The sequence below is a fragment of the Anopheles aquasalis genome, chromosome 3 (assembly GCF_943734665.1).
Source record: "Anopheles aquasalis chromosome 3, idAnoAquaMG_Q_19, whole genome shotgun sequence".
Classification (NCBI taxonomy): domain Eukaryota; kingdom Metazoa; phylum Arthropoda; class Insecta; order Diptera; family Culicidae; genus Anopheles; species Anopheles aquasalis.
In genome coordinates, this window is record NC_064878.1 from 58098549 (window position 1) to 58118548 (window position 20000).

General features: G+C 47.3%; 1 protein-coding gene across 2 annotated transcripts in view; it reads left to right on the forward strand.

The window, feature by feature from the left end:
• Positions 1 to 3820: 3820 nt before the first annotated feature.
• LOC126575054 (band 7 protein AGAP004871) overlaps positions 3821 to 20000 on the forward strand; it is a 65447-nt gene continuing 49267 nt past the window's right edge. The window contains exons 1-2 of one of the 2 annotated variants that reach the window (XM_050235550.1): positions 3821 to 3989; positions 4098 to 4115. In XM_050235550.1, coding sequence (XP_050091507.1) covers positions 3821 to 3989; positions 4098 to 4115 — 187 coding nt within the window. Of the gene's footprint in view, positions 3990 to 4097; positions 4116 to 14857; positions 15421 to 20000 lie in introns of those variants that run through there. The other variant, XM_050235551.1, reaches the window with a different exon arrangement.

Genomic DNA, 20000 nt, shown 5'->3' on the forward strand with positions numbered 1-20000 from the left:
ATCATCTCACGGAAGCAGCATCCACATGGTTGTAGATCATAGTTTAGCAGAGAGCAAAAAGGCTACACTCTACCCGAATAAATCGCCAACGGGGTGCTCAAAATGAATGAACATTATTGGCTCATTCACTCCTTCAGGAACTAGTTAGGCTCCCACTAGTTAGCTGATTATCCAGTAGATCCCCTTACAGAAAACACACGGATAGTGCGGCCAGCTCATGATCACTGATCAAAGTCTTTATCATGGGAGTTTAACGTTTTGTAACAATCCAATGCAAATTGAGTTTCCTTTACCGCCCTGTTCTGGCACATTTTGTACCGATAGCGATCGCGAATGATGCGAAATCATGAGTAATTATTAACTGAAAGTAATAACGGTTGTATGAACTTTTTACATTATCAAATAAAGTAATCCACTGCTCCACTTTAATTGTTTCTATAGAAAGAGTCTTTGATATCAAGAAAGAAACGCATTTCTGGATTTGTGAGACTAAAAGCGATCCTGATTTTTAAAATATTTTGCAAAAGATATCCAAAAAATCAGTTATTTTTAATGCCCCTCTTAAATAAATTATAAAATCGTTGTGTACTGCGCATCCTTTTAAATTTTATTCGACAGCTTTAATTATCGTTGGTCATGACATTCCCAACCAGCCTTCCTGGTGCCTTTGGTCAAGGCTTTGAACTACAGGAAAAAAGGAACCAAAATTGTCGTGAGCTGGGAAAAGAAGGAAAGTTGAAATTGGTGGCGGAAAAACAAACTGCAGTTGACTTGCAGTGACCATTGCCCTCAAAGTGTGACCCCTCGCACACTAACTCCGTTCTCCTTCCACTTGCTCCGGTGCCACTTCGTTCTCATTATTTGCATTGGCGCGCACTCTGGAATGCTGCACAGCGAAGGAAAAGCATAGCACCGAGAATTCAAAGTGGCTGCTATGACTGGGCCCTTTTTGGACTGCTCTAAAGAATAGACTGGCGAGTTGCAACATAGCGTAGACAAACAAATTATCATCGAAGAGGACTAGGGTTCACAACGGACTCCATAATTTGGCGGTTCTTTTTATCATTCGTTGGAAAACTCATGGAATAAGTTACCCTAGCCAGGCATTGGTGCTTCTAATCAGCCCTGCTAGATACCGATGAGCTTCGGCTCTAACAATTCCACGGGCATCGATAATTCACGAGCCGGTTTGCTGGGAGTTACTGCAGCTGCAGTTCACCTTACGTTCAGGTCCTTCTTTCCATCTCACGACTCGAGTTAGAAACAAGCGCCATTTGTAGTAGTTCCCGAAGGAAGCATCGTTGGTGGGGCACTTTTTTTTAATGACTGCGACGACTCACAATTCCAACGTACATCCCACCAACCCTCACCACTTCTGTGCCCTCTTCGGTCGCAAGGGTCCATAGAACTGCAGCAGACGATGCTGTTGCTTGAAACGGTCGGTGGGAGACATCTGCAGCAGAAGGATAGTGCATAAGGACAAACAAACGCACACACACAGGACAGGGACCTAGAACTCGTCTAGAGGTTGTGTTGGATTCGAAATTCAAAAGTTGCTCTCAGTAGCCATCGAGGATTGCTTCCGTTCGCAAGTCAGCAGAAGAGGTTGCGGTTTGCATTTGCCTTTCATCAAATCTCGTCAGAACCGTGGCTCGAAATCATCGAGTCAGTGCCGCATACAGCTGGATAGCGCTTGTTCTGCTCATCTGCGGTGCGGTGGGTTTCAGGGATATTTGTGTGTTTGCTTTCATCATTTCCAAACCGGATTTTCAAAAGACGAATCGGCGGTGAATCCAGTTGCTTCAGTGTTCGAGATTTTCGCGCTTCATCTAACGTCATCCAGTAGCCCATCTCTTCGTCCTTGGATCCTTGGGACACGCTAGCGTCCGTGTCCGTGCTGTCGGTGAGTTGCGTCAATGTGCATTAGCTTTATGGATTGGACAAGGGATCTGAGATAATGTGGCACGGTCATGCAATCGTGGTGTTTCTGTGCTGTTTCGGTGGAAAGCGTGCTTCGTCGTCGTCGTCGTCGTCGTCGTGGGGTGCCGCGCTTATCCGGAGTGTACTTGTTGCGCACCGCTGGTCAGAGGCATCGGTGAAAAGCTTTCAACGAAATGAGTCGCAGAAACGTGACGACCGTGGCGCACGTGTTTCCGTGTGTTGAGTGGCACAGGGAGAAGCCAACCATTAGCTCTCGATGCTCTGCTGGCCTGAGGGTGGTAGGTGGTGGGCTATTTGAATGCAGGGGCTTCGAGTACAACGAGCCCGATTGCTTGTTGGGCATGCAAAGTAGCCAGTCAACAATGGTTGGCTTCACTGTCGGTGCGAACAAGAAAGATAGCCAACAGGATATGTAGGTCGTCTATTATAAGGGTTCTCAGTATCAACCTCTTGCCACAATGTGATAGGAAAAAGAACTCATTGTGTGTCCGAACTCGTGTGGAATTTGGAAAATTCGTTTCTGTTGAGCGATGAAACCGATGTGTATGCAACTTTGTTCTGGTGTTAGAGCAGGGGCCTCAAACTCGCGGGCCAGTAAATTATGTTGTTGAGATGTATGTAAAGTTTGGTCATTAATTGTTTGTTATATGTAATTTCAATGCCTACGTTGGAATAAGAGTTCCGTGATACATCTCCAATGACAGCAATGTTCCAAAAATTGAATGAAGAAACATTTTTCAACATTTCAACATTCCACACATAATGGAGTTTGAGACTCTTGGGCTATTTAGCCATTTAAATTTCCATTAAAACCCCTGAAAACCTCTAAGAACCCTGAAATTTTACCGGTTACCTGGCGCCTCCATTTCGATGGGCGCCTCCATCATCGGCCACGAACACCGGTCTCGGTTGGGCTTTGGAAGAAAATAGAAGCTTAATAAAGTCATGCACCTACAAATTATGAGTTTAAATGGCCCACGGATTGGTTGATACTTTAAACTGCGCCGCGCCTTCTGCTGTGTTAGAATTAGTTAGAGTTGCTCATTATTCTGTTTCTTAAATTCTTTCATATTTTTTAATGCTATCTAATGGATAAAATACCTCCGCAAATTATCATTTTAAAGAATGTTTCCGATTGTTCAATGTTTTCTCTAAGACGCGTTATGAGGATGAAACAGTCTAGGATCCCTATCATTAGAGATTTACGCAATCGATCAGAAGCATTAAAAATGTTTAAAGGCCTACACTGTAATATCTCTAATTGCTACCGACCGGCAATACTGACGTGGTTCGACTACGACTGCGTTCTATCATTCAACTTTTCCCATTACCAATATTTCAATATCGATATCGATTCTGAAAAGTTGGTCTGTAAAAGCCATTGGGACAGATCCACTGCAGGTCAGTTACAACACTGCTACTCACGGAGGGGGGGGGGGGGGGCAACACAGAACCGGTTGAATTATTAATGCGTATTCCTTTGACCTGGCAGACCTGGCACAATTTTGCGATAGCCCTTTGTTTGATTGATGTCCTGTAGAGCGAGCATGTGCGTTGGACCGATCGTCCGATCCCCACCCCGGTGGGTAAGATGTGTCGCGTAAAAGCGATGAAACACTCGTGTGAATCGTGGCACTATTACACCTGCCATTAGTAGCTCGAGATATTGATCAGCAGCAGCAGCAGCTAGTCGGCCAGGGGTTCGATTCCTCCGCTTTTAACTATGCAGCATGTTTGTTGCTGATTTTTCTATTTTCTATTTTACAGCCGGGTGTCGCTTTCGGTCGCACAGTTGCATCTCGAGCACCCGGTCTTCAGTGGCGTTCAGACGTGGTCGTGGTCGGTGTCGGTGATAGTGTACATCTTGCCGGGCAAAGCGATGGTTCCCCTGGATCCGATGGGTCCACCGGTAGTGAATGGAAGTGATGGACCGAACAGAACCGGAGACGCTACGCTGGCAGTCCCCGGGAGCTATGGTATTGCGACGATCAGCACCAATGCATCCGTCCGTCGGCGGGATGATGAGTATCGGAACAAAATAATGGGATGTAAGTCGACATGTGCCGAAGCCAGCGTCAGATGGGTCTTTCCACATTCAAATATTAATTTCTATTGTTTCTTTCACCTCCTTCTCTTGCTGCTTGACACTCGGATAGCTACGGTACGCAAATATGGTGAGTAATTGCTGGTTCCATTGTTAGAGAGTCATCCATTGTCGTCCTTTTGTGCCGTACCGATGTGTGATTGCATTGTTATACATGTTTGAATGTGAAAAGTACCAACGTCAGCCATAACAGTAGTTTGTTCCAGTTCAACTAATCCCAAAAAAGAATCCACAGAAATCGCTGTGGAAGTTGCAGCAGAAAAAACATTAGAGAGTTATCTAAGGCTAAAGGCGTACTTCAAATTATTGAGATAAAGAGTGTGCGTCCCTCAGTAGAGCGTGATGACCACATCACGATCCAGCTTAGAGATTATTTGCGACGACTTCTCTCTCTTTACCGTTTGCTTTTCCGATGATCGGGTTCCAATAACCATGCCCGGTCCCTGTGCTGCCACTGGCCATCCATTGGAAATAATTGCAAACCGTTCCTGGGGCCATATGCTGCTACGGTTGCTGCTGCTGCCTCGAGCTTATTCTCGAACAAGCCACCAACCAAGCAGCTCTCTATCTCTCGCCCTCCCGCCCCACATTGTGTCAAGTGATGGAAATAAAAAGTTACTCTTTGCAATAAATGGGAATCGAAATGCTTGTAGTCGCGTAGCTGCTTCGGCTGCGGTGGCTGCTGCTGCATTAGCAACTTCCATCCAATCCAACCGCGATGGTCCCGTTGGATATTGGTTGCGACATGTGTCTCTTCCTCTTCGGTCCTTCTTTCGAGGTTAGGATCACGCACGCTAACCACAAAGAGTCCTGGCTTTCGGAACGAAGCAAACCGAATAGCCACGGCTACGATGGTTGCTTAGATACTGAGTATCTTCCCGTTTTGTGACTTTTCTCGCTTTCCGTCGCTCTAGCGTGCCCGAGTGCGGAATGGCAGGATTTCCGAAGTGCTTTCGGATAACGGGTAGGGTGGACCAGATGGCTGCATGGTGTGGCGTGTGGCATTCAATTGAAAATGGAGAGAGTATGGTGACGATAGACACATGGACACACATAGATTCTGTCCTTCCTTTCAACCGTACGCGGTGTGGCACTAAAAAGCGTTCACTTATCACCTTTGGGACGGTCTCTGCGGGGTTCCGATCCGTGAGGTTAAGGCCATACAATCGCAACGTTGCGAGCTTGCTCCACTGCCCGTTGGACAGGACAGGACGGTCGTTCCAGTGTGCGCCAAAGTAATGAGCTTCCGGTTTTTGAAAAGGCGTTCCACACTTTCACTGAACTACGGGAATCCGGTAGACATCAAGTCGTTGTCGCACCACCCGGGAGACCATTATGTGGAGCTCCGTTTCGCGTCGTTATATCGAGCATTACGGATCGCTCGGCGTATGGTGTCGCTTGATACTGTGGCTTATGGAAGGAATGGAATAAGGAACATTTGCTACAACAATAATAACAGCAACAACAACATCACCCGGTGCTCGCAGGTTCAGTGCGAAAACTCTATTGTGAAGCGATGAAATCGATGCGAACGAGGACGAAAAGACGAAACTTGCTCTTCTGAGGCGGTGTTCCATGTTGCGCTTTCGACACGTTTTGCGTATTGCCCGGCGTCATGAGCTTGTGCTTGGGTACTGTGGCTTCTGTGCGTGCGTACTGTTTACGATTAATTCAATGATATGGCCCTGGATGTTTATACTTTTCTTCCCTGTTGAGGGCTACGGAGGGAACGTGTTCCGGACGGTTTTTAATAGGGCTTCGTGCCACATTTGCATACTCATTTACCGTGATTATGTTCAGCTAAGCATTACAATTTCTTCGCACCATAAACGGGAGCCGCCAGGAGAGAGCTCTGGAGGGGATTGAAGTGGAATTGATTGCGAAGCGCGTGAAAGCGGATCAAGGTCGCGCGCGGTTGATTTGTCCGGGAGGTGAGATTTGCATTTTACCAGATCAATTCGAATGCTGAAGGTTAGTAGAGGAATCGTTGCTGATTGCTTCATTCACTACTTATTTCATACGCGAATTAAGCTCTTGAGCAGAATTTACTGATTTAATCATGAGCGAGGGTTTAGTATATTAATCTTATCACTTTTGTCGACATCTGAGACGCCAATTCGAAGATTGACCACATGAATTAAATTGCAATACTTAGTAGATTAAAGAGCGGAGCATCACATAACAATACTGTTGATTTCCAATGGCATTTACTTGGTGCAGCATAAATTAGCTTAAATCATCTTCTGATTGAAAACAGTATAGAGAAGCGAAATTAATGAGTTCAATTATGTCATTACAATTGAAAACTTCATTTAATTTTAAACTACTGAAGTGTATTTTTTATGTTTTATAATTGCAAACAAATCAATTACATATTATATAGGAAATGCAAAAAGAGCTCTCTTTATTTATGAGAATGTTTTCGTTTCGAAAGCACAATTGCGAGATTTCAAGAAAATTAAGTTAACCTTATTAACTTAACACTTAAAAGTAAGCTTCATTGACCCTATTGAGACCAAACCAAATGACTCGTAACGATAGCATGTTACCCAAGAATTCAGTTTCCAGATGGTTTCCTATCCTTTCTCTGCTTTCAATCCTCGGCCATAAATGACACCACTCTGTCTCCCAGGATAAGGATAACAATTTTTCACCAGAAAGCGTAACATTCTCCTCACGTCAAACCAACCTGACAAACTGGTCATTGAGACGAACATCCACACCAACGCTGCAACACACACTGGTTCGGACCGAGCAGCACCCGCCCGGTACTCTCCATTATTCAAATGTCCCCCCAAAAAAGCGGTCTGCCTGCTTGCCTGCCTGCCTGCCTGCCATGCCTTCCAGCGCACAAACACGGAGCTGTCTCATATGCCCTGGGCCAATGTGGCATCTCATTTATTGCTCGAGTGACTCGAGGCGGTACTCGACACAAGAATTGTTATCATTTCTGCCGAGCCAACCCAGGGCCCTCGTTTTCCGACCCCACCCCGATGCAGTGAAAATTGGTTCGCATAAATTTTTCTCCTACAACGAACGAGATGCGCCCCGGGATGCCTCTAGATTTTGCCGGAATTGTGGGTTGTTACCGGTTGGTGACTGCTGCCCCATTTGGGACCAAAAACAGCCCAAAGGTACAAACTCTCCGGACTAGGGACTGCTGGACCGACCGTTTGTCCGAGCGTTCGTCAATCTCATTTTCATATTTGAAAAGCCAAGTAAATGCAATCATTCTACTGCTGCTGCTGCTGCTGCTGCTGCTGCCATGAATGATGTTTCTGTTGAGCTGTACACTGACAAGAGTCTCTTATGGCCAGTGAGCCATCCGAAAGGTCCGTTTTCATTGCAGCTTACCATCATTCGTGCCCTTCTCAGTTTGTTGAAGTTTGTTAATTTTGAGACGCATTCATCTTGGCTCTCGGAGGAGCTGCATAGGCATCGGATAGCAACTGACAAGGGAAAGTGACCTTCTCGGCTACTGCTGCTTTCACTCGACACTCGAGGCACCGGGCCGGTCGAAAGCTCATTGATCTTTTCCTCTTTCTCGAACACGACCTTCGATCCGGGGCATGATTGGCTTACCAAAGCTGCCGGCCCCCACCCCACGTTGCCTTATCAGTATTCTGACCGAGTCGAGTACATCGTCATCTTATCCTTCCTTCTGGTATACATCCCTCGTTCTGGAAGGAATCCGGATGCGAAATGTGGAGGGGTTCGAAAATCAATAAATGTCTTCTATCGTATCGGGATCAAGTACAGTGTATCTGGGTGGGTGGGTGGGGCCGCTGTGCAGCCAACGGGCCAAAAGATGACCTATCGCTGTCGTGCTTTCCATCTGCCCCAGGTCGAGGACTCCGAGAAGGGGCGCATAAGGTCGTGGATTTTAATTGCTCACTCAACCTTTTTTCCGGTGTTTTCATTTCTTGATTGTATCGTGACCTCCAGCTCCACTCAGCAAACCTTAAAGCAAACGGAGAAGATAGTAGCAAACACCGGAACGGAGTAGCTAAAGACGACCAGCCCAGAGTGGTTCATTTTCGCTGCTAGATAGTCTTGCCGGAAACAACATTCTGCAGCACAGCAGCGGGAGAAGAATGCACGATAAAGTATGTCAAAAAGTGTTCATTTTTTACGCCTCACCTTTGGCCTTGTCTGACAGGCGAGGTGAGTACGTGCAGACACCATTCTCACGACGGACACGGTACCAAGTTCCGGTACGGAGCACCCTGGAACAGAACTGACACAACGAATCACGTACAGGAAACTTTTATCGCTCACCAGGGTGTTGGCGCACGGCTCGTGGCCCTGGTCACAGGAGAGCCGCGCGAAGATTTGGTCTGGGAGGAACAAAAAGATGTGCTCGAGGTGGTGGAACTCAGGGCGCGTCGGCGTGTCCGGACAAATCTTGAATGTGCGTGACGATGGCCGGTTTGAGTTTTTCGGACCAGATGTCAGATTTGAGAAGGTGCAGATCCAAAGCACCGATATACCGACGTCGACGTGACTGCTGCACAAGGTGAGTCTAGCCACCGGAAACACCGGCAAGTACGGAGAAGCGGAGTTCTCTTGGGTAAAGTTTGGACAACCACTGGTTCTAGTTTGGACAGTTCACGGTATAGTGGCAGTGGCGAGTGGCGAGATGTTATTCTGCAAAACAACCCCAAAGCTACATGCATGCTTCTTTCAAGGATCTTCGCAGAGGTGAGAGTCCTTAGTCCAAATCAATCAGAACTAATGATGCTGAGGTGTGCGCCGGATAAGTTTTCGGGAGTTTTGACAAATGGCGTTTGACGTGCTGACAAATGGGCTTGTCAAGCTTGTCAATAAGGATAAGAAGGGTTTTTTGGATGATGAGTGAATAGGATATTTTTTTAGTTTTTTGGTGTTGCAGTTCCCCTTCAACATGGATAATTACAGTAGATAATGAAGCGAATGATGAGCTGTGGAGTGCTTAAACGATTAGTTCAATGACCAGTCAAAAGGAGGAATTTATGAAATTAATGCAGCAGCTTTATGTTGCGATGCAGTTCAGACTTCCTCTGTGGACTTAATGGTGGTCTCTGCATTGTTGAAGATTCAATAGAGTGTTTAATTGTTGCTTTCCAACTTATTTGCATCTGCTGACTCCTTTTAGGTTCCATAAATATCATTAGATATTAATGAAAAGTTCATCCTTGCAATTTGAAATTCTCTGATCTAAGCTAGAATGAATGTGGTCTATTTTGATAGTTATATTTTATTAAATACAGCTGAAAGTACCTTGAGTTACAACGCAACGTACTGAGACTAAATATTATTTGTAATGGTATCAACAAATACTTTTATGCTTAAGTACCAAAAATATTGCGTAAATTTGGTTAGTCATTTATCAACGAAAAGAATTACCATTTTGGGTGGGAAAACCTTGAAAAAATAAAACCATTTTGGGTAGGAATAAAATTCTTTGCATTCAACCGATGCAATAGCAGCAGTTCCTTTTCAGTCCTTCGGTGCTGCTGCTGCTGTTATTCAATGCCCGCAATCGATCTCGGCCCACTGAACCACACCGAGATGGCACGCACACCACATGTCCAGCGTGCGTTTACACAGCATCAGCGATAGACAGAATCAGCGCCACCGCGGTTTCGTCACGTTTTTCAAGCGAATCAGGAGCACGGAAAGCGGCCAAACCGGTGCTAGGTGTGAAAGTAGCGAGCATAGCGTACCCGTTGCTGCCGCTGCTGCCGACATGTGGAGATTAGGTTAAAAAATTAATTCAATTAAACTGTCAAACACGTCCCCGCTTCCATCTGGTCGACGATCGTCATCGTCGAACGATGTTGGCGCTCGTTCGTTCATCTATGGGTGTATGTGTTTTTGGGGCCGTTTATCATCAGCCAGCCATGTTCCACTCCGGTACCATTCGAATCATCCTTCGGAACACACATTTGCCTCGTGTGTATCCTCGTGAGCTCGTGTATGTGTACGAACGGATCGTCCTTCTGGCTAGCAACAGACCGGCAACAGCCAGCATCCACCGATCCACCGAGAGCATGTGTGTGGCTTGATGGCATGTGGTCTGGTCATGGGTCTAACCACCGGACTGGATAATGTTCGCGCACAATATAATTTATAATTAATGACAGTGACAGTTTTCGGCCTCCAGACAGACAGCGAAAGAGAGGGAGAGTGAGGCCGGTATCCGGTACTTCATGGTATGGTGTGTGGTGTAAACGATGATGGCAACCGATGGAAAGCCGATTTTCCGCTGTGCTAGTAGCTTTTCGGAGGGAGATTAGCACGCATCCCGCATGGCCGGGTAACTCAACGCGTTAGATGCCGGTTACGGTTCGAGTTGGACACAAAAATGGCATCCAGTATGATTTAGATACGGTTGCTGATGGGATTTGTTGGATAAGGTCTTAGTATACAGTTAAATACGATAAATTGTATTTTATTAAAACAGATTTAGCATATTTGCAACGCTTTTGATCGTTATCATTGTCGAGATTGCTTACGATATTCTTTTTTTTATTTAAATCCTCATATCTCTGACATTCAATTAACGTTATCCTCACTTCACTTTAAATGTTCTCTTGTTAAAGGACTATATTTTTAAAGTTCGCTTTGATTTTTAGACTAAACCATTCGCTGGATGCACGCAGTTCTTATCGAATTATCTAACAACATTACCGTTCACCTATTATAAACGTGTTCAAATGGTGGTTGGAATGCAAAATGGTCGCAGGCGCACGGTACAGGCGAGGAGGTAATCGAGTTGACCCGCATATTGGGTCACTCGCAACACCGGGGAATGTTTCGCTGTTTGTCAACCACCGCCTGCCAGTCTGCCTGTGTCCGCTTCCGGCCGGAATGTTCGCGCAAGGCCAGAAAAAAACGCGACCAAATCCGCACTGGTCACTTTTAGGGGCGTGCGACATGTGAGTTTTCCCGTCAGAGCTCGCGTTGGTGGTGCCATTTGTGGTGACCGAATGTGCGGGCGATTCTTCTTTCACGAAAACACCAAAATTCTCCCGCAAAAAAAAAAACCCAGCAAATCACTGGTTTGGTCCCTGCTGATCAAGCACCAGGGGAGAATGGTTGATGTCTGGGCAATCTATTGCACTTGGGCTTAGTGTTCACACGTGCTTAGTACGGGCAGACATGCACACAGACACGGACACAGTCACAAAGAGCAAAGATAATACCTTAACCTGATGCCGTTTTTGGTGTTTGAGGTCAGCCACTTGGAAATCATAAGCCAGCGCTAGCGATTCCGTTGCGCGCTTGTGTTGAAAGCAAACATGAAAAACATGAAAAGCATAACCACAACCAAGGCACACCGCAGTCAGTGGAACAATGTTTGCTTGGCGCAAGTTCGCTTTGCTTTGGATTGCTCCTCGTGTTGGCTTTTAGGTTCCAATGAGAGATCTCCCCCCGCCCCGGCGTATAGTCCTTTAATGGGAATGACCAAAGTTCCCGAAGGAGAACACTGAAAGGATTTTATCATTTCCACTCGTCAGGGCTGGTGGCTCGTGCCGGTGTAAGGGAGAGCGGGGCCGAAACGAAAGTTTTGAAAGCCAAGGAAAATAACGAACCACTTCTCCACGACACGTCTGGCCGCTGAGGACCGCACACCAGTCTGCCACCGACCACTGCACGGAATGTGCGAGATGAGAAATGTTACGATGGCAACTGTTTTACGACGCCAGGACACAGCGTCCATTCAGCGTTTCGTGTGCCTGTATGTGCCCGTTCTCGATGGTCACACGAGTGGAACTGAAGGATTTTGTTACTTTGCAACACACACGGAGTGCACAGAGTGTCCAGTTTGTTGTAGGTTGTGGCTGGAATTGTGCAAACTTAAGGAGCACAAGAGGTGGTCCAGGGGACGCGACCATCAAAAAACAAAACGTCTTATGTTGCTGGTCGTCAGAAGTCCTCCTTCTGGTTGTGTGGCGACTCAAGCGACCATCAGCAATCATGTGGATGATTAGTGGTGGGCTGGGCCAAAGCAACATGCATGGACGAGGTGAATGACGCTTCGGTCTCATTAAATGCTGATGCTGGACAACGCCATGGCACGTTCACCCGACTGTGCTGCAGGCTGTATGATGTTGTAGTTACTTAATTCAAATCACAAGCAGCAGGACGCTCCATGCCTTACAATTCCCTTTTCCTTGATGGTTAATGATGGCCTGCGGTGAGATGAGATGACACTCTGGTGGCAGTATGGTGAAAGCACCAGTCAATGTTGGCTCACTGTGGTCGTGTTGAAAGGAGGAAATAAAAGAGAGGACTTAAGAGAGCGGCGAAGGGAGGGAATGAAAGATTTTTATCGGTTTCACGTCCCTTTTCTTGTCGTTTTCCCACTCCTCTCCCTTTTTCACGGAGTTAGTTAGTAAACAAACTTGTTGTGGGCTTGGTCCCGGTTTCCTAGAGCTTCAACAGCAGAATGAAGAGATGCGAGTTGCGAGTTGCTCAATGCCACTCCTGCTCCAGCATGGACTCGCCGAGCATCGTCGTAAGCCGCTTAGCTGCGTGGTCACGAGCATCAGCTTTTATGGTCGTAGCTGAAGTCGGTAACAACCCAGAAAACGGAACGAACCACGGGCACACCGGGAAAATCAAAATGAACCGAACGTTTGGGAATAGCAGTTCGAAGCTGGAGCTGAGCTGACGACCACGACCACGACGACGACGATGATGACAATGGTGGAAGCAAAATTCGAAATCCTCCTCTCGCTCTCTTCAAGAAGTAGCTAAAACAAAGTACATGCTCCCGGTGGGTGGCTATTTCCTTTTTCATTCTTTTTTGATTTTCGAGAGATCATCGGAAAGGGGGGTCGTGTTCTTTACCATCACATCTGGCCGTGGAATCCGACGATGGCGACCTGCTGCACGGTAGCTGCCACGAACGCATGCGTGTGGGTCTGATAGCGGAATCGAGGTGCTTTTTGCTTCTTTTTTTTGTGCCGCTCCTAGCGAGAGTGTAATCTGCATGCTGGTGCAGGTGTATGGGCTGGCGATGGTCGTAATTTTGATAAGCTTTGTTTGAGAGGATTATTGATTTTATGGGTCACATCATGTTCGATGAAGCAGAAATGGAGTCCATTAGTTTTACATTGCAATACATTACCTTTTGCCAGAAAATTAAAGGGATTGACAGGAATGGAAGGTATAGAATGGTCGGTTTGATATTTCATGTTTAAACGAATGCGAAGCAATTCAGTTTACTCTTTATGGCCTTTGGCTTCAATTCGGACAGGCGATAACAAATCGTTCATTCTGCATGGCATATTGTCATTGGTCATGGCGGTTAAAAATGCGTTTCTACACGACTATGGACCATGCATGTTTTTTTTTTATAAATCCTATAAAGATATTTTACCTAAAGTTATCAGCATATAAAGTTGTTTGAGCTCGCTGATAACGGATTGGATTAAAATTTCATTATGAAATACTCTCTTTTTTGATGAAGTTTAATATCGTTATGCTCTTGACAATATTCTAGTCACACTTGCACGGTAGTTTTATGCACGGTTTTTGTTATCGTACACTGTAAACAGTTTCAACACTTTTTTTTATTAAAAAACGATACTTTTGTTATTCCACGTTGCTTTTTGGCTAGGCTTTTAAATCATTAGTAGTAATCCATATGAACCAATAAATAGATTTCAAACAAGTACTCAAAGTGAATTGAGCATAAGGATAAAATTCATTCCAGTGTCTTTTCTAACCCAAATTCCAATTGAAGGAAGACTCTAATTGATAAATGATATCTCGCCGAAAACTTAGTCGCATGATACGCCGACCAAGCGGAACTATCTCGCTGCTCCATTCAGGTGGGCCTTTGAGCTCCTGGCCACCCAATCGGCCATTGAAGTCACTTTCGGGCGTACCAAAGCCGCACAGTTCGCGTGTTCGCCTTCGCACACTTGTAGCGCTCGGCGTCCATCGACATTGTACGCGAGTGTTTCGGAAAATTGCGATAAAGGAATGCGCCCTATTGAGCTTCCCCCTGGTTCCAGCCAGCTAGCCTAGCACTGCCCTAGCCCTGTGGAGGGTTCTGTGTTGCTAGCTCTGCGCGAGCGAACCGTGGGTGGTGGCGTGACGTGTTAAAAACAAATAAGATAAACGCGCGCCCCATAAAATCCCTCAACCTTCCGTCCTCCGCATTCCTTCCTTGGGTTGCTAGCGGCCACTCAATCACTCACTGGAGTACTGCTCGGTCTCTGGCGTTACACGTTTTCGTCCTGGCGCGCTTTGGCGCGATATCACGCGCCGATCCGCCAGCGATAAGCCACTAGTACGTGTACTAGCGTAGCGTGAGTGTCATAATGGGAGCCTCGGTCGGCTTTGGTTTGGTGAGTGCCACCAACACGACTCCGGGACCGAACCGAACCGGTGGCCGAGTGACCGAGAAACCGAAGCTCGGTGCCAACGCTTCCTGGGGGGGGGGGGGGGGGGGGCGAGCGATGGGCACACAGATACAGACACACCCTGCGGAAAGGACACGCAATCCTGTGACGAAACGTAGCACCGAGCGTCGTCCTCGTCGTCGCCGGGAGCCCTGGGGGTGTGGTGGTAGAGTGGAGAGCGACAACGAGGACCTAGTGACGCTTTCACCTTCGAAGGAAGCGTCGGTGGGTACCGGGCGTTAGTCGTCCAGCGTACGTCGTTTTTGCGAGTGCGACCTCGTGCCAGCCAGCTGGACATTTCCGCACGTGAATAATTGAACAGCAGAAGTAGCAGCGATACCAGTTCGTTCAGGTGTTGGTGTATTGTTGCGTTTGTGTTTATTTCGTGGCGCCGTTCGGCAGGTGTACCGGTGTCCGGTTAGATCGAACTTAAACGGGCTTCCAAGTAGGACAGTTGATTGCACCTAACGATTGCACTCCGGTGCATCGACTCGGGCCACAGAGGAGCGCATCCAGTGACAAGCAACAAGAAGGACCGCGAGACCGCCGTGGCCATCGATCCGCATTCTGTTGCGCGTTCTCGTTGTGTATCTCTAGCTGTGTATTAGTGTGTTGGTTGTGTGGTGGAGAGGGAACACACATAAATAGTTTTATCTCTATCCAGTTCATTGGCTTCGCTGGCCAGACCGCAGGACATTATTACAGACAGTAGAGGACAGAGACCAATCTGTCACAACACGACTGACGACGACGCAAAGGGCGTCCTCTTGGTGTTGTTTGGAGACTCCTGAACGGTGGTCGAGCGACAAAGCGAGCGAGCGACGAAGAAACCCGCACCACGAATGGCACCGACGATTAATCCGGCGACGCATCCCATCAAAATGCTGCACTTTGGCAACAACAACAACAACTCGCGGGCCAGCTCCGTGCGGCGACCGGACACGACGGCATCCGGTTCGTCCATGTACAGCTCAGGTAGGAGGACACCAGACATCCAATCCAACGTGCAGTTGATTGAAATTGAAATTTTGCCTCCGAAAGGCACCAAACTGTCAACCGAAACGACGTTCTGGGTGTTTGATAATCACACAGACCGGCTCTCCGGAATCTGCGAGTCGTCAAAGTTGCGCCAAAAGTCAATCGTTCCGCGTTCCCCCCTTTTTCACTCGCCCTCGCCGTAATTGCTGCGGAAGAAACGAGAACGAGAAGCGAGTAGGTAGGCTTACCCGGATGAATCCTTTTGCGGCTTCATTGAGGCGCGTACCGGCGTATTTCCGCCCTTCACTTTCACCCTTTTGGTATGGGCCTTATCTCGAAGACAGGAGACGACAGGGGAAGGGGATCTCTACTACAAAATGCTGACAACGTACAACTTGGAGAAGCTCATATTTGTCTAGCCAGTGGTTGGAGTAACAGGCTGAAGCACCATCTGTGCTGTGGAGTGAGGGATGAAGACCGAGTTTCTTAGTCAACCAACCAACCAACCAACCAATAAGCTATTCATTGAGTGGAATAATATGCTGATGATGACGATTTGCAATTGAAGGGCGGTGTGCGCCGCTTGTTCGAGCAGCGACATCTGCTGTCGTTCCGTTAGGATTTACATTGAACTCCTTCCCGGTTCCCGGTCGCTCTTCCGGGTTATCAGTTGATTGTTCTCTCATCGAAATGTCCCAGATGTGGGTGTGGGAATTTGTGGTTGTTGCTTGCCCACATTAAAGCACACATCTCTAGGACACCTTTGAGGTTATCCGCCCACGGTACCGGTGGTCACACGCTCCTGTCCGGTTCGGTTGGATGGTAATTTACATTCCGACGTTTACCCACAACAAAGCATTGGCATGACCGTTATGCAGGTATCGCCATCCACCAATATCGTGGTCAAACAGCGAGCGAGTGGAGAAAGCAAACATTAGCGAAAGCACAAGAGTGGCCACGGGGCCGGAATCCGTGACGATTAATTGCAATAGCAGCTGGTGTACCAGCCCATCCGCTGGTTAACACTGAAACCACTCCGGGCCACTCTGTTTGCGAAGATGAATTGCACCGGAACAGCACCGCAAAAACAAAAAAATGGCCACCAGATGATGAGCAAAATTTAAGGGCCCGGGGGTTTATTGGGGTTTAGTGTGGCGCATTTTCCGCCTTAATGACCGCATCACCAGTCCGGCGCTTTGATGGCGTTGCTTTAAAGTAGCGTGAAAGCGTGGCCAGCTATTGTTGCACTGGCGGTGATCACAACGTTCTGGTGTCGTGGAAGACTTTTGCACTCTTCTCGCTATTTGAGGGAGAAAGAAAGTCGTAAGCCGTGGTGTGGTTAAATATTAAAAAGAAATGGGAAGTTAGCAAACATGCTGATTAAATATTTATTGGCCCCAGGGAGCTTCTTCTGGTGCTAGGAAGTGGTATTCAAACGTCTAGACGTGACGCTGTGAACTGTGAAAGGCGAGCTTTGCTGTCATCTTTCATGCCTGGCGCACGAACCAAATCCCCTCCCCGCCCGACCGACCCGTGGTAGCCGTGTCCTATGTCAATCTATTCTATGATTGACGTGGACTAGCACGTGGATCTGACGTGGATCGTATCCCTGACAGAGTTCCCTGACCCGGTGTTTTCGGGAGACGGAGGTTGAGAAACGAAACATCTGTGTGTACTAGATCCGGGCTGGCGATGTCGTTCTGCTCATTTCCCTTTTTCACAATCAAAGACGCTCACTCGCTCCTCGATTTTCCTTTTGCAATTGGATGTCGATGGATTTTCCCATCCCTTCGCTGCGACCCTTCGACTTAATTGAATGCCTAACGCCGGTAATGATTGTGCGTCGTTCAGTAGCGAGAAACAACCAGTCTCGTGCGACACAAAGCCCTGGGGTAGAACCTGAGAGAGAGAGAGAGAGAGAGAGAGACAGAGAGAGAGTGAGGAGTGCTGACTGGCCAGATGATGATGGGATGTTAATTACGATTTGATTATGCCTCCCGGTGGACCAGAAGCGAAGGTACGGTCTCCGAGGTATGGCCATCGGTAGCGTCTCGCTCTTCGCCACGTCTCGTGTCGCCTGCCTCCGGGAGCCCTTGTTTTGTCCTTTTTTTTCGTATCACTTTGAAACGGACTTTTGATGTTGCTGTGAAATGAATCACCTGCGGCGTTTGTTATCGATTTCTGAGACAGCTTCACTTGGGGCTCTGGCTTTGAAGGAAGATCCCTCGTAAGCTTTTCCGTTTTCTGTGCCAGTAAAATCCGATTAGATGTAATCTATCCGGCTAGCTTATCATATTATCCTGCCCCATGATGCCATGGATCCGTTTTTGTTTTTCTTTCTTTTTCGTTTAATTTTAATTATTCTCTCTGGTAATTTACCCAGCGACCTTCTAATACCGAACACGAGCATCCCGGCATTCCCATGCGACAGCAAATGATTATTGATGGAAATTGAGTTTTCTCGGGCGCGAAACCATCTAATTCGATCACTGAAAATGGTGGTTTTTTGTGGCCGTGCGGATGAAGGTAATTAGTGAGCGAATGAATGAAAAGAGCAAGGAAACCAACGACTACCAACGACACCGAAACGGAACGAAACATTCAATAATCCCTTTGCATCCCACTCTAAGCTATCCCTAGCTGGCGCGCGGGTATGGTCCGTCCGTTCGTGAACCTAAGCTCTCGGTACCGGAACGATGCTCGATCCACCACCAAAACGGCTTTACCATACCCGGAGAAGGATTTACGTAATTACTAGCAAAGTTGATTAATTATCTCGCGGAATTCCACCACCTCCACCGCACAGGTTTTTGGTTTCGATCTCAACCCTCGGAGGTACGGTAAGACCACCGAGTCGAGGTCAAATTCCTGTGCCGGCGATCCTCGTGGGAGCCATCGCTAGGAAGCCACCTGGATGCGCCTCCTTTTAATTATGAAAACGAACCCATTTTCGCCGACGGAATTTGAAATATTAATAGAAGCTGCACGTTGCAGCGAAGCGAGCCAGCATGAGCGAGTATTGTGTTTCCTTCCTCTCTCTCTCTGGGGGGAATTCACTAATACAGAGCACGCAGGTGAAGGCCGTTTCTAATTGTGGCTACGGAACCATTTTACAAATTATGAGCCCGTAACGTTCTTCCATTTTGCAAGATAAACCAATTTTCGCTGACTGAGCGAGAGCGAGGCTTCAATTACAGTCCGTGTTGCCGCTGGTGCGGTACAGCATACCAACCACAGACACTTACAGAAGGTGTGTGCTCTTATCGGTTTGTGTGCCTCTCGCGTACGCTTCTAAATGCGCCAGAACCACGATCCACGGGGATAATCTAATTTATCAATGGAGGCGCACGGTAGCTAGTGGTTTTCGCATTTCACGCGTCGTATTTTCGCATTGTATCGTCGATAGCACTCGGCAACTGTGATGACGATGTGTGTAATAACATCACGCCCGATCGAGGAACGTTACGTGATGGCCGGAATGGTCGGACCGAGTTGGAGTGCTGGCCGGTGAGGGACGATAAGTGGTTCGCTTGGCCACAGCCAGGATCTGCACATTTTCCGCCGGCATCGCATTGATTAATGACTTTGGACATTGGCAAAACACACTCTCTCCGGTCGGTCGGTGCTGAAGAGCACTCGAATGGAGTGTGTTTGTATGTGTGGACGCACTGTGTTTAGTGCAAACAGTCCAATCGTACCGGGACCACAAACCGGGAGCAGCAAACTGACCAGACTGACCGGACGTGCGATGCATGCTGAGTGTTGCATCATAATGAATTTGAATTTAGTTTACTTAGAAAGAGAGAGAGAGAGAGAGAGAGAGAGAGAGAGAGAGAGAGAGTAACCACTGATAGAGCAACTCCGGTAACCGTATCATCATCATCATCATCATGATCAACATCCTTCCCAGCAGTCCTCCCTATTGGGAGTGTTGTTTGTCCATTTCCAGATTAATGACTTTGTTAATGTTGCTGTAACCGTGTGCCACCCTAGCAGAAACCGGCGCTTCACCGAGATATATTAGAGTGAGTGCTACATAAATTAATCTTAGCGCGTATGATTACGGACGAGGAAGGAAGGAGTTTCACTGTCCATTCGGTGGATATAGTGGACGCGCTGTTGCTAAACAATTGCGAATTGCGACTCCCTCTTTCTCGCTCTTGCTTTCTACATCACACAGTACATTAACGCACATAAAATGCTCATTTCATGAAGTGCTGTACTCGTGTTACGGCGGGCGGACAAGAAGGATTCGCGGAACGCAACACACACGATGTCTGTCAACATCGATGGTGTGTGCTACACATGATAAACAGAACGACAAATGAAATACGTTGCCCTCTTATGTTGCCGTATTTTTTTGCGATTTTTGTTTTTCATCCGCGTATAGTAACGGAAGGGATGGAGCACACGGGCGTTGCCCACGAATTGGACACAAAAACACACACGAACAACATCGTTTACCAGCGCAAAATGCACAAACAGCGAGTGCGAGCGAGCGATTTATAGTTTTGTTTGCTTTACTTTGCTTCAGATGCCCCCTCCCGCAGGAAGAGGGATGCTGTTTGTGGGGACGT